The sequence below is a fragment of the Anarhichas minor genome, unplaced genomic scaffold, assembly GCF_050575085.1.
Source record: "Anarhichas minor isolate MPS153535 unplaced genomic scaffold, ASM5057508v1 ptg000024l, whole genome shotgun sequence".
Lineage (NCBI taxonomy): Eukaryota > Metazoa > Chordata > Actinopteri > Perciformes > Anarhichadidae > Anarhichas > Anarhichas minor.
The window spans coordinates 11,954,009-11,968,352 of NW_027466470.1; the positions used below are offsets into that span (position 1 = coordinate 11,954,009).

Sequence of the window (14,344 nt, forward strand, 5' to 3'; positions counted from 1 at the left end):
TGACCAGGTGGCGCACGCAGCAAAACGTTTTTCTATTTAATATTGGAGATATAACTTTGACATGCAGATTGGGGACGTGATTGATGGCCTGCACGGCTGAACACAGCTTCTCTTTTCTCACAACGTAACTACAATCAGTGGACTGAGGCAGAGAATGATTTTTTTAAATGTTTTTGAATGTATTATTGTGGATTAAAACCTAAAAAGATATTGTAAATTGTGAGAAATGTTTTGTTATAATATAGAAAATAAATAATTAAATGTGGAGAGACTGAAATTGAAGGCTTGTCAATTCCTAACTGAAAACAACTGGGCTCCAAAAGTTAATGTGTAATCCCTGAATATATATAATTCACGAAATTTAAAGGAGTGGGAGCATTTCTTGAATTTGGTCATTTAAAATTGATAATTCATTTTACAAATTATTAATAAACATTTCATTTCTGAAATCAATGTTTACAGTCTGAAGGCTTTGCGTTTATATTTTAATAAAAATGTAAAAACACAATTGATAAATAAACTTTTATTTCCATAAAATCACCCAAAATATCTCAGGCTAGATAATTAACATTCAACAATAAGGGGAAGAGTAGGCCAATACAACAAACAATAAAATTAAAATAAAACACGAGCATATGAGTATCAGAGTACAATAAAAGTGCACGATTTCATGCTAAAGCATCGAAGTCTGCTCATTTGAGTCCGTGCTGCGTCTCCTTGTGTCTCCTCAGGTCCACTTTCCTCTGGAAACCTTTCCCGCAGAGGTCGCAGCCGAAAGGCTTGAAGCCTGTGTGTTTCCTGCTGTGCGTGATGAGGTTGGAGCTCTGACTGAAGGCCTTCCCGCACACCTGACACTTGTGCGGCTTCTCACCTGCAGCGGTAACGAGATCACACAATATGTCAGAGCCATTTTTACGCATTACGCACGGTGAGGCATTTAGCAATGGCTCGTGTTGTTTTGCATTTATCGATGACTTTTTAGTTCGCGCAGTGTCTCACCTGTGTGAATGAAAGTGTGTTTTTTCATGTCTGACTTTTGGTGGAACCTCTTCCCGCAGTACTGGCACGGATAAGGGCGCGTGTCCGAGTGGATGAGCAGGTGCGTGGACAGCGTGGAGGAGCGCTTGAAGGTTTTGCCGCAGATTTTACAGCTGAAGCTCCTTTCCTGTAAAGCATGTAAAATGTCAGCGTGGAAGGCCTTAACATTAGATTTAAGTGCAGGAAAACAGTAACTGGGTTGGGACGTTGTGGTGGCAAATATAGCCTATCTGCGAACCGGGGCCTTTGCGGATGTGGGCCTAATAACTGTTGGAATTGTCTATTTCCAGTGAGAGGCCTACCTGCGAGTGAACCGCTCTGTGCTGATCCAGGCTCACTGCGTGTCCGAAGGTTTTCCCACAAATCCCACACTCAAACGGCCGCGTCCCGCTGTGCGACCGCCGCACGTGAACCTCCAAACCATGAGGTGTGGAGAACGCCTATGGAAAAACACATTTGTACCTCGATGTCAAACTAAAATGGGAAAATGTAGAGGCCTACTGGTCTCATTGCTGTTCACACAGTTTATGTTTGAAGTGAATTTTAGCTCATTGGACATAATGTCATATATACCCTGATCACCAAAACACATTACGATCATTTGTAACATCTCAGTAAACTCAAACTAAATCAGAACAATATGACTATCATGGTTTCGACCATGTCACGCTTAAGTAAACATTGGTAAACGTACCTTGCAACATGTAATGCACTTATAGGATCCACTTGACTCGATGTTAGAGCAAATCAAATCATTTTCAGACTTGATCTCCCCAGCGCGGGACTTCTGATTTACATCCACATACAGCTTGTCTACATCCCGCATCCTGCAGATTTGGTGGGCCGTTGAAGAAAAGTCCTGGTAGCATCCGGCCACCGGGCCCCGCTGTGCGTATTGCGGCTCGGCGCCACTGTCCTCTGCAGCGTATACGCTGACGGGTGAGTGCGGCTCCCTGTGGCCCTGGAGGTGGCGGTGATATGGCCCCTGAACCAGATGCCTCAGCTCAGAGCCGGAGTACGCCGTCCAGGAGTAAGGAAAGATCGGGATGTTGAAGTGGCCGTCCTCCGCTGAGGGAGTGGAGCAATTCTCTGAATCTGGAAGTTGATTTGGATTCAGGGTGAGTGGATGTTCTTATTGATGTGCGATCTGCAGCTCTTAGCGTGTTTTAAAATGTGATCGTTTTGAAATAGCCGTAAATGGATACGCGACATGCGTAATAAGTTTAGACAAGAAGAAAACCATTAAAACCCTCAAGTCCCCGCAATTACAATTGATTTCAATTAAATCAATTATTAACTCAAAATATCATAAAGTAGGCATATCAATGAAGATTATTTCCTATTCCTGGATGTCACTATTTTGACCCCTTATTAATAGAGACTATTAATGTGCTCCATCTTTGTTCTTCTTCCTTATAATCAAAACTAACATCAGGATATAGGTCGTAACAGCTCTGAGAATGTTTCAAATATTTTACCCACTCAAAGCTGATATGAATCTATAGCAACTGTTGAAAACTAAACATGCAAATGTATAAGGTCACTGGTTTATTAATACCGCCTTCATAATTTAAATAGGCCTAACGCACAACATACTAAGTGTTGCTGTATCTTATAAAACTGCTCTGACACTTTTTAAAAACATAAATGAAAAAAGACCTGGTGAGGAGGAGGGAGACGGGGGACGCCAGAAATCACAGTCGGAGGATCGGTCACACACGCTGCCTGTGCAGCTCAGCGGGGGGCTGGAGGAGAGCGACCCCGGGGACAGCAGCCTGGAACCGGGGGACAGTCTGTCAGCGCCGGCGCTCACATCCTCCTGCGGCTCCGAGTTGGACTCAAACTCCGCCTGAGATTTTGTCTCTAATGACAGCAGAACACAGCAATTAAACTGACCGAATGTGCAACTGGTGTCTATTTGTAGATAGAGGGACAATAATTCAATTTTGATGTGGAAAATAGGATGGGGTAGGATAGGATTCACGCTCTTACTGGAGTTATCTAACAATTGTCGTGCGTAATTACGCACAAGAAAACCTACCTGCGCACACGTTAGCCAGAATAGTGTCCAGTCTGCTGTAGCCATCGTCCAGGTACCGGGGCTGGTGGTAGCTGTGGGCCCTTTTGCTCTTCACTAGGAAAGACCTCGGCATGTCTGTCTGGTGCTTCGGTGCTGCTTAAGTCTGAAATCCTCCACCTCACTTCTCTCCGCTCCACGCTGCTCTGACTTTATCTCTGGACAGATTGGAACTCTATTGGCTGACAGTCGAGACGGTGTTGGGATTTTTGGCAGGCCATTACGCATGCGCAGAGAGGCCGTATCGTTTACCAGGTGTCACTGGGCAGCGGGACTACCCCCGCCCCTCCCCAAGGATCCCAGTAGATATGGGATAGTAGAGGTCGTATGTCTTTAATGGTATAGTTACATGTGACGGAGGCTGAATAAGAGGAAGTTCACATGGATGTTTTATAACCTAAATAGGTCATAGATTGGATTTGTGCGTTTACTAGTCTGTTACAATGGTTTGCATTTTTAATAAATGCCTAAACTCGAAATTAATTTTAAATAATATAAAAACTGGTAAATTGAGGTCTCATGAAGCCAGATGATTAAACAGACCGGTAACAATATCATTTGAATGTGATCAGACATAGAAACGTGTGTTTGGGTCCATGCAGGCTGTGATGGATAATGACCTGTTTGTTTGGTTGTAATGTGATCCTGTTAATGAGACGCGCACGGCCGCTCTGCACAACAGCCTGCTGGTGGGGAGCCGCCGTATCCCTTTACAGTTACACTGCTTCAGTTTACCCGCACTGACTCCAGCCTTATTGTTTTACATCATTAAAACCCCCTCCCGGCCAATACGCAGTCCCAATTAAGCTGTCCACTAAAAGAAATACAGGAGACATAAGTGCCAAGTGGAATATTGAAAATAATACAAATTGAACCAACATACAGGGAAAGGTTTTCAATCTGACAGGCTCAAATCATAGCGAAGATTTGCGCTCCGTTCAAGGTTGGACCAAAGCAAAGCGGTATCGATTTTTTTCTCCGATGTGGGAACGGAGTTTGTTTGATGCAGCTGCAACAAGTTAGTGACCTGCAAGCAAAGCAGATAGCCGAGGCATAAAGCTGAAACACATGTCGCATACTCACACAGCACTGACACTGCAGGTACATCCAGCTGTGAGGACACGCACACGGTCCCGCACTCTTTCCGCATTTGGTCTGAATGTTAAAATATCAGTCACAAGCTGCAGAGAGACGCACCACAAAACCTTCAGCTCCGCATAGGAAGACACACACGCATTCTCTTTCTTCCCCTTTCCTCCCTTAGAAAATAATTTGCATGTTAATCAGCCATGAAATTCAAACAAAAACACTGATTCATAACTATACTTTGGATATTTGCATTGTACAAAAATAAATCAGTTAAATTGATTTTTAGAATTGATATACTTTCGTTATTACAAGCCAGTTTTTTTTTAAAGATGACTATTCCTTTGTAGAATTATCAATACAAAATGTTACATTTCTGTGTTCATTTAACTTTAGATTACATTTCATGTCTGTGATTGGCATTTTTCTGATAACTCCTATCATGCCAGCACTTAACTTGCATTAGAAAGTCTGATTTGTAAATGTTTCATTGCTGAAAATGGTCGAAAAGAGAGATCATTGGACTACACTGGAATATTTAAGATCTGATTCTCACTTCTCCTCCCACAAATGAGCAGACAACAAATAATTCAAAGACAAAACTAAACTTTTAATTCTCAGTTTTCCCTTTAGAATTTACAGGATTTTAGACTTGCCTAAATCATTTCTACAGCACATCAACGCAACATTGATCAAGCCTTTGGACAGATAACAAATACAAAACTTTTCCTATAGCTTATGGTTGCTCAGCCACATCTCATGAACTACATTCAACCATATTCAAGTATGTGCTGTCACTTCAAATATTATAAACAAGCCCTGTTTGAAATTGACAATGAGTGAGAGAGACACAGAGACAGTATGTTCAAACTCAGAGTTACACACTGAGTCAGAACAGGAAACCAAATGCAGAGTCGCGAAGACGCTATCGCTGTTGCCACAGCCTCTGGTCTCTAACCCCCCCTCACCCAATCACCTCTTCCCCCAGGCCTTGATTCTCGCTCTTGTAGTCTTACAGCAAGTATGTGATTGAAATAGAAGCCCAATCGCAGTGATCACAACCAGGGGAGCGGAGGAGGAGGTTTCTTGTGTTTTTGCTTTGCTTTTCGCTGCACTTGTCGACCTTGTCAAAGGTGCGGTTAAAGAAAGACTTTTGAGAATGGCTGTAGAGACATTAGGTTATTTTCTGAAGCTCAACCTTTGGCCCCTTTTGGCCCTCGCGAGGATCGACTGATGGGACTCCTCGCAGTTTTAAATATACCTGAGGCTGCAGCTTTTATACCACATGCATGTGAATGTTGACAAGAGGAGCAGAGTGCACAGCAGCTTGTCAAAATGTTGTCTTGATTTTGACTCAATGCAATCCAGTTTAAAGCGAGAATATCTGCTAAACAGCTGCTGCTACATGTGACAATTAAAGGATAATGATGCCAACAGTAGCACAAGAAAAGCAAATTCACTGACTTGATCTTTTTCTTTGCTTGTGCTACTGTGACAGTTACACAACAATACCAAGTTAAAGGTTGGCCTCCGTAAGCAACTGGTCCTACCAGACAAAGTTACGCTGTAGCAACAAAACTTCTGAGTGTGTTGAATTGAGCAAAAGTGTATTTTAACTCTCATGGATTCAACTTTTAATTTATAGGAGACATAAAGAGTTATTTCTTCCTTCAAAAGTTACATAGTCTCACTTAAAGTCAGACTGTTGACAAGTGAAACTAAAACAGACTTTGTTCTTGTAGATAAAAATAGAAATGTGTGTAAAAAGACATTCAGTCGACTTTTCTGCAGTTTTATATACGAATTAAGACTTAAGAGAATAATTTAAACCAGTGATCTTTTGTATCGTACATAACAACAAAAAGTAGATTTTACTCAGTATACTGCATGCCGTGATATCTTATTGTGGCTAAACTGACTTTCCCTGGTTTATGTCTCTGTTTAGTCGCAGGCTCTCAGTCTGAGCGTTCACCTCTGCACCTCCACTCTGCTGTGGCACCTCAATGAAAACCACATCATGCTATCTCATCCCCTCACAGGTTCCTTTGGCTCCAAAACTCTAACCACAGTGTAACAACCCCCTCCCTCTCTCTTTTCAACTATCTCCATCCCTTTTCCTCCAGCAACAATCTGACTTTACTCCTTTTTCCTCAGATTCAACTGCATGCAAGCCCAGTCCGAACCTCATGAGCTCTCAGCTGGCCACAACTGCAGCCGTCAGATAGGGACCGAGTGTGAACACAATGAATGATTTACTGGACGCTACTGACCGCAAGACAGTTCTTCTTTCACACAGGAGGTCCACAAATGTCTTTTCTCGCCTACTCTCACTTCAAATCTTTTTGTCCTGCAGCAGTCGGGGAACTTGCGTCTGTGTTACTTTTATTTGATTTATGTTAATAGTTTACTTGTTGGGATTATTATTCTGGTTTAACTGTGTATGATCATATACCTTATTAAATATCCTTAAACCTTACCCAAAGTTCAGCATGGCTACAATATATAAGAAAAAAAATCTTGAAAGTGTGAAAAAAAAAACACCCGGAAGAAGCAGTGAAAAGAAACTCTCACGTTACTCAAAACAGATGCTTGGATTTATGCTGTAAACACTCCACAAATCACCTTCCTCATCCATCACTGTGATCAGCAGCTCCCCTTGTTTGCAACCAGCCCGTTTCTGGTTGTAAATTTCCCTCTCAAATAATAAGAACCTCATCGGGGGACGTTGGTGTGTGGATGTGAAGAAACCTGCTTGGTGCTTCCTGGTCATTGTGTCTCTGTGGGGGGGGGGGAGTGAAGCAGCCGTTTGAAAGGTCAGAGTTCAACAGCCAGTTCATCTGTGTGTCTGAGCATTTATGTGTTGTTGTGCTGTGTTGGATGTTTTAATAACTTGTTATAGTTTCAACTGGGGATATGTATAATCTTGGCTATTAAATAAAGGTTTTGCTTTAATATTCCCACCTTGAACCGAATTTCTTCACCATTTCTGCACTATTACAAGTGTTAATTTCGTTTAGCTGATTCTCTTAAGTCTGTGGTCTCTGTCTTGGATGTATTTTCACACAGAAAACACTGCTCTTATCTATTTTTTGCATGTCGTGCAAAACACTGGTCACATGGTGGGTGGAGAAAAAAGTCTTGGCCTTTACACGGAATCTACATCTTGCACCATCTCTGCTGTTCCTGAGATATTCTATTAACTTAAGTTAGCAGAACTAATTTTAATTTAAGCAGAACTGATTTGGTTTTTGCTGTGTGTGCAGTGTGTGCCACAGTATGTGATCCAGGACAAAGAACTTTAACAGTGTTGTCTATCCTTATCATTCAAACGCTGAAAACCATGGGGCAGGTTAATGAGGTATCTGCATGCTGCAGATGTAATTACACCTGTTTGTCTTTACTGTTATGGACTTCGGGCAAAATGGCTGCTGATCTTTACAATGTCTCAACATGCACATGAAAATAAATGCAATCAGCTGTGAGAAAGAGGCAGGAAAGACAACAGCGTGTCGCTTGTCAACTGTCAAGTGCAGTCTTCTTATCGGTGGGGTGCCTGTTAACACATTTATTGACGTGTGACTTTCTGCAAGTCATTTCTAGTCCACTGTAACGCCCAAGTCATTCTATTATTTTGTGTCTTATTAGGATGATAACACTGTGTCGGCAGCACACAAAACAAGGACTGATGGATCCCCCTTGTTGATATTACATCAGTACGAGAGGCAGAAAGCAAGATGTTAAAATGTAGGATGAGAAAATCAAATTGAGATCGGTGGAATGACCATTCAAAGTGGACAAATGTACAACCAGCATTACACTTATGTACGCCCACCACACCCTCTGCCCTCAGTGTGAATCTTTGTTATTAACCGCTGTTCGCTGCTGCAGACGGATGACTGGACAGTTTCTTCTCTTCATTGTGAAATCAGTTCTGCAGAAACAGAGCTTGAGCGGCTACAAGAAAGCTGTCCACAAGAGTGACTTTGACATTTCTTATCTAACACTGAGAACATCTGCACCGAGAGTGACGGTGTGGGATATTATCTAGCTCTGCTCGAACGGAAAAGCAGAAGATTCTGGTTCCTTTTTTTCAGTAGTTGTCGATAGAGTGAACAGATAGACTCACGCTGGTTCATCATTTAACAGTAATTGTTCCTGTGAACGGGCCAAACGGGTCAAATGGACAGTTGACCGTTTTATATGACTTAAGACAGTGAATTGTAATGTGTCAATGAAATTCAACCTACTGCTCAGTTGGTCCTACACAAAGAAAACACACTACAACCCAGTCATCCTGAAAAAATGAGCTAAGAAGCCTACATTTATTCGACTCAAGCACTTTTTATTTTTACCTCCTTGCTCTTTACTTGAGTAATTCATATTTCTTCTACTTTAAAATACACTTATTTGCTTTTCTAATGAGAGTTAGATGAAAAGATTGATGCACTACAATGTCTGTTAAATAGGAAGCTACATCCAGCAGCCAGTTAGCCTAGCTTAGCATAAAGATTTGAAACAGTTGGGGACAGTTAGCCTGAATCTGTCCAAACGTGTCCAAAGCTCCGCTTCTCCACTATTTCAAAAGAACATTTTGAGAAACACTCTTATTTCCTTTCTTGCCAAGATTAAGCTGAAAGATTGATAGCAGTCTCATGTTTGTGAGGTAAATATGAAGCTAGCAGCCGGTTAGCTTAGCTTAGCCACAGTGCTCGGCTAAGACATTGTCCAGCACTTAATCCAACTTGGGTTTTAGTACAAATTAAACAAACATTAATAAGTGAGCTTTAGAGTATCTGTTTTCCCCGGTTCCACAGTTTTATAGTGCAGAAGAGTCGTATCAGTCTTCTCATCTAACTCTTGAACAACAAAAAAAGCATATTTGTCAAAATGTCAAACTATTGCTCTTAGTAGGCCTAAAGGATCTCAATACTTTCCCACCACTGTTTAAATGAAAATAACACCAAGCTATTCACTACTGTATTAACAAAGAGTATCTTATTAACTTTATTCATGTAGTACTTCTCTGAACAAAGTTACAGGGTGTTTTACAATGTAAGTAAAACAAAACATGCTCAGATAATGACACAGCAAGACCAGAAAATAACGGAGATGCAGCCTAATCATTTTTCTCTACAGCAGAAATGAACAAGGCAGAAAATCCAGATGCTTTTATTTTGTTTCATGTTGCTCCTGGTGTCCGGTGTTGAGTCTGTTCCTGGTATCTGTACATTCCATGTCCATGAACAGAGGGACCTGTGGAGCAATGCTGAGCCCTTTGAATGACACCAACAGCATGATGCTCATCGCTCATATTAATCACAGCAGAGTTCAATGGGTGAATCAGCAGCAACCCCAGTCTGGTGTTTGGAAATAGGTGGACCAGCAGTGCGAGACACATGTTACCTTTACTGTTTTTATTACTCGTGTCACTCTTACTAACTGCTGCTGAATGTCAGCTCAGTTGGGATGTGCCGTCAGTGGATAAGTCACACTGGTGTGATATCATGGCAGTTGTCCAGGTTGTGCTAAGGTAATATAGAAGTATTGATGTCTGACCGCGTGTTGAAATAATAGCTGAAACATTTTAGAAGAAGAAGAAGAAACGTAATGGTCGTATCTAATTTGTCATACTGAAAGGCAATTCTCTAATGGATCCCAAATTATCAGGACCTTTATTAGTAGATTTCCGTCCATATCTACAAGGTTTTGGAAGTCAAGTGTCCGTTAAACGACAATGAGGCGTATAGTAGGTCTACCTCCAATCCAACAAATACAACATCAGGACAAAGTGAGAGAATAATATTCATAAGTACTGATACTGAATCAAGCACTCACATCCAGGAGGACTTTACTGTGCCAGCAAAGTTCAGAGGAGCTTGAGTCAATTTTTTTTAATCTGGAGGGAGTTTTATAAACTCTGTTGGACTGTAAATCTGTACATTTTACAAACGTACATACATGGTTTCAATAAATGAGCTGTAAATATCCTGAGTGATTTTATAGATATGGAGATAACATCTTGCGTAGGTGGGTGGCTATAGCTCAGACAAAAATCTGCCTCAGATTCTGATTCAAGAGTCAAATATTGTGACCTCTCTCTGCATTTAAAATCCACCCAAGCTTCAGCGATTTCATCATTTAGACACTTTCCGGCCCAAATCATCATCCGTTTTTTTTGAATAGCTTGATTTCACAACACGGATGGATGATACATCAGCAGATCTGTCCTGCACAGTGTCAAGTTGTCTGAAAGCAAATTGGCCTCATCATCGCTGAGTGCGATCAGGTGACATGTTTGGAATTGGACATTTTTCATCAAACCATTTATTCTAATCTAATTTAATCTGATTTAAAGTCCCTGCATTAGCTTTCACATTAATTCATTTTAATTATTCATTCATTATTCATGCATCATGAACTCGCCCCAAACTGGTTGAGACGATGCTCATGGAAGTTACTTTATTTCAACGGTTCATAATTTATTTAAATAAAAACTTAAATTGTCCGCTCTTATCTGTTTTGTAAAACACTTTCCTTGGCATTTCTTGTGTAAAATGTGCTATATATAAGTTTATTAGCATTGCTATCATTACTTAACTGGAAATACCTGACTCAACGTAATAGCCTGACTTCAGCTCTAGAAATACACAACTCCAAAGGCCAACGCACATTTTTCTCTATTTGGTAGATTTCTGAATCTTTTTTTTTACGATGAGCATTTCAAGAAGTTATACAACAATGTGCATTATATTGTATTATATTATCATAACTTGATAATCACTAAATCACTGTGAGTGAACCCTGTGTGTGTGTGTGTCGCTGCTGCCCCCTGTCGGTTCCTGCGTGTGGTCTTCCGGGGCAGCAGGGGGCGCTGTGTGCTCACGAGACATCCTACTGAAGTTACGTTGCCAAGTCAACCTTCCGCTACTTATCAGACCCATCTGAATCAAGGAGGAAGAGCAGCAAAATCTGCTCAAAAATGGTGAGTTGAAATGTTTAATATACATCCAGTGTAGGCGGTCATGGTGTGTAGAGATGTGTTGGATGGTAGAAAAGTGTTTTTAGTGGTCTGAGGGGGCAGATGTTTGTGGATGTTTGCGGCTGTTTTGTCGAACTCGACCGGTGAGCATCAATGCTCCAGCGTGGCGCCTCCATGGCTGACGAAACCTCAGACTTACAATGCAGAGCACTCGCACCAAGCTCGAGATAAATACTATTATAACGACACAGTGACGCTTAAAAGTGTTAACATTGTTTTCGTTCGCATGATGCTTTTTTTTAGATTATCATTTGCACGGTACCATCTTTCTACTTTTCCTCGCAGGGTTTCGTCAAAGTGGTGAAGAACAAGTCCTACTTCAGGAGATATCAAGTCAAATTCAGGAGAAGAAGAGGTGAGACTATATTATCTTCACACCGATTGTGACCATGCACCATGAAGCCATGCTCGTGTTTAAATCAATCTAAACGTAAATCATTGACTCATTGTAATTCTACAGAGGGGAAGACTGACTTCTTTGCCCGGAAGCGCCTGGTTGTGCAGGACAAAAACAAGTACAACACGCCCAAGTACCGAATGATCGTCCGGTTATCCAACAGGAACATCTGCTGCCAGGTCAGTGACTTAGAGACGGTGGCTGAAACTCACGTGGTCTCGTATTAAACATGACCTGACTAACACAATGTGTCTTCTCGTGCAGATTGCCTATGCAAAGATTGAAGGAGACCAGATTGTGTGCGCTGCGTACTCTCACGAGCTGGCCAAATACGGCATCACAGTGGGCCTTACTAACTACGCTGCGGCCTACTGCACCGGGCTGCTGCTGGCTCGCCGGGTAAGAGTGTACACACACACACACACACACAGAGAAAGCTGCTGATGTCAGCACATGAATAGGAAAGTGAGATTTGTGCTCACACAGCAATTTCAAAGTTCAGATTCATTGTGTCATATTTTGAAAGTGTGATCATGTTTTTTTTTAAACCGTTTTCTCTTATCCTCTTCCTCTCCTCTTCTTAGCTGCTGCACAAGTTTGGCATGGACCAGGTGTACGAGGGCCAGGTGGAGGTGACGGGAGATGAGTTCAACGTGGAGAGCGTTGACGGACAGCCGGGCGCCTTCACCTGTTACTTGGACGCAGGCCTCGCCAGAACCACTACAGGGAACAAAGTGTTCGGAGCGATGAAGGGGGCCGTAGACGGAGGGCTGGCCATTCCCCACAGGTCAGCATGAGAACGTGAACAGCACCAGTTTATCTTAGGTTATATTGTACATCTTTTGCAACTCCACCTCTCCACTAGTGATGTGGTTTCACTTCGAGAAAGAGGACGCAAGTTTTCTTTTTCCGTAAAGCCAATCATAGCTTTTGCGCGGTTGGTCGATGACCAGTCGTGGTTTATTGGTTCTTCTCTGCTTCTTGATGATGATACAAATCCCGCTGAGCAAAATGTAGTTGGTCCTTCATTTGCATTAGCTGATGCTTACTGTCCTTTCAAGACGGGGCTGAGAGAAGCGAGACGAACCGAAGCAAGCGCCTCATTGTATCACAGTGTGATCGTTTTGTATGAGGAGGAACATGATTAGAAGAAAGAAACATTCATAAGAAATGGTTACATTAATACAAGAAAGCTGAATTCTCTGTCACCAAACCTGATGGTATCTCTGCTCTGCCTTGTTTCTAGTATAAAACGTTTCCCCGGCTACGACCCGGAGAGTAAAGAATTCAACGCAGACGTGCACCGGAAGCACATCATGGGCATGAACGTGGCCGACTACATGTCGTACCTGATGGAGGAGGACGAGGATGCCTACAAGAAACAGTTCTCTCGCTTCATCAAGAACGGAGTCACGCCAGACGCAGTAAGATGAAGGCTCCTCTCTCACAATATAGACGCAGTGAAGCATCTCTAGTCACAGTTTCACAGGTGCAACCTAGTCGGCCAGATTTGCTTAATATGAAATTCTCTTAATTTATGTCGGGGCCAATATCATAAATGAAGTTGCTGCACTGAAGTTTGTCCATCATGTGAGACTCCTCCCATTTTCTAGCTTCATAAATTAGCCTACAAGTGGGCGAGTGTTTAAAAGAAAAGTGCAATTGATGCACATCACTGCTCCTGAAGTAATTGATTAAATTAAAAATATGTTGATTTGATGTCAGTTATTGTTAGAGCCCAGCTAATACCTTTAGGGCTGACTGATATTAATTTATTGAAGATGTATCTATTGGTGTATAGTTTGCCAATAAGTAATACATTGCAGTAGAGAGTCTTGCAATATGTTTGAAGTTGAGTAGAAACACTGCATCATTACATAGTTTGTCCACCAGAGAGCAGTAATAAGTGTTTTAATACTGTAGAATGTTGCCGGACATATCTTGATCACAATTGTTACTGGATTTGTTTCTCAAATATTTGACGACTGTGTTTGCCGGTTCTCTGCTTCTTGATGATGATACAAATCCCGCTGAGCAAAATGTAGTTGGTCCTTCATTTGCATTAGCTGATGCTTACTGTCCTTTCAAGACGGGGCTGAGAGAAGCGAGACGAACCATTGGGCACAGTGAACTGCCGTAGGCGTGGTGCATTAACATGTGGGCTGTTTTTGTCTTTGTCAGGTTGAAGAAATGTACAAAAAAGCACACTCCAGCATTAGAGCGAACCCCACCCACGTACAGAAACCCACAAAAGACGTCAAGAAGAAGAGGTGGGTTCTTATTTCCTTGATTGCACATTATAGATACCCTGGGAAAATAACGGTTTAAAGTCCAAGTATTGAATATCGGCACTGGGAAGCTCCCAGTGTGCTGAGTGGACAAACCTCTCCTTCTGTGCTGAATGTTAATGGAGCTGCTGTTGTGTTTCTTTCCGGGCAGGTGGAATCGTGCCAAGTTATCTCTGGCACAGAGGAAGGACCGCGTCGCCCAGAAGAAGGCCAGCTTCTTACGAGCGCAAGAACAAGAGGCAGAGGACGGTTAGGCGCTCTGCTGCGACAACGCACGCATCAGACGAATAAATTTATTTCAAACTCAAGTTTTTGTCTCTGTCAATAGTTGTGTGTTGAGTGGTTGCATGTACTTATTTAAAGAACATTATCTGCATATTTGCTTTTGTTTATATTTCAGCCATGACTAATATTTACAG

General features: G+C 41.9%; 2 protein-coding genes across 2 annotated transcripts; one reads left to right on the top strand and one right to left on the bottom strand.

Moving 5' to 3' along the window:
• Positions 1–508: 508 nt before the first annotated feature.
• Positions 509–7,092, bottom strand: gfi1aa (growth factor independent 1A transcription repressor a). The gene is made up of 6 exons (XM_076098620.1): positions 3,080–7,092; positions 2,698–2,901; positions 1,733–2,133; positions 1,341–1,478; positions 1,000–1,165; positions 509–871 (listed from the first exon to the last, which is right to left on the bottom strand). Exons 1-6 carry the CDS (start codon positions 3,189–3,191, stop codon positions 693–695), a joined length of 1,200 nt encoding a protein of 399 aa, XP_075954735.1. The 5' UTR covers positions 3,192–7,092; the 3' UTR covers positions 509–692.
• A 3,964-nt stretch (positions 7,093–11,056) lies between these two features.
• Positions 11,057–14,233, top strand: rpl5a (ribosomal protein L5a). The gene is made up of 8 exons (XM_076098618.1): positions 11,057–11,183; positions 11,526–11,595; positions 11,701–11,816; positions 11,902–12,036; positions 12,222–12,424; positions 12,884–13,061; positions 13,819–13,907; positions 14,077–14,233. Exons 1-8 carry the CDS (start codon positions 11,181–11,183, stop codon positions 14,177–14,179), a joined length of 897 nt encoding a protein of 298 aa, XP_075954733.1. The 5' UTR covers positions 11,057–11,180; the 3' UTR covers positions 14,180–14,233.
• The last annotated feature ends 111 nt before the right edge of the window (positions 14,234–14,344 follow it).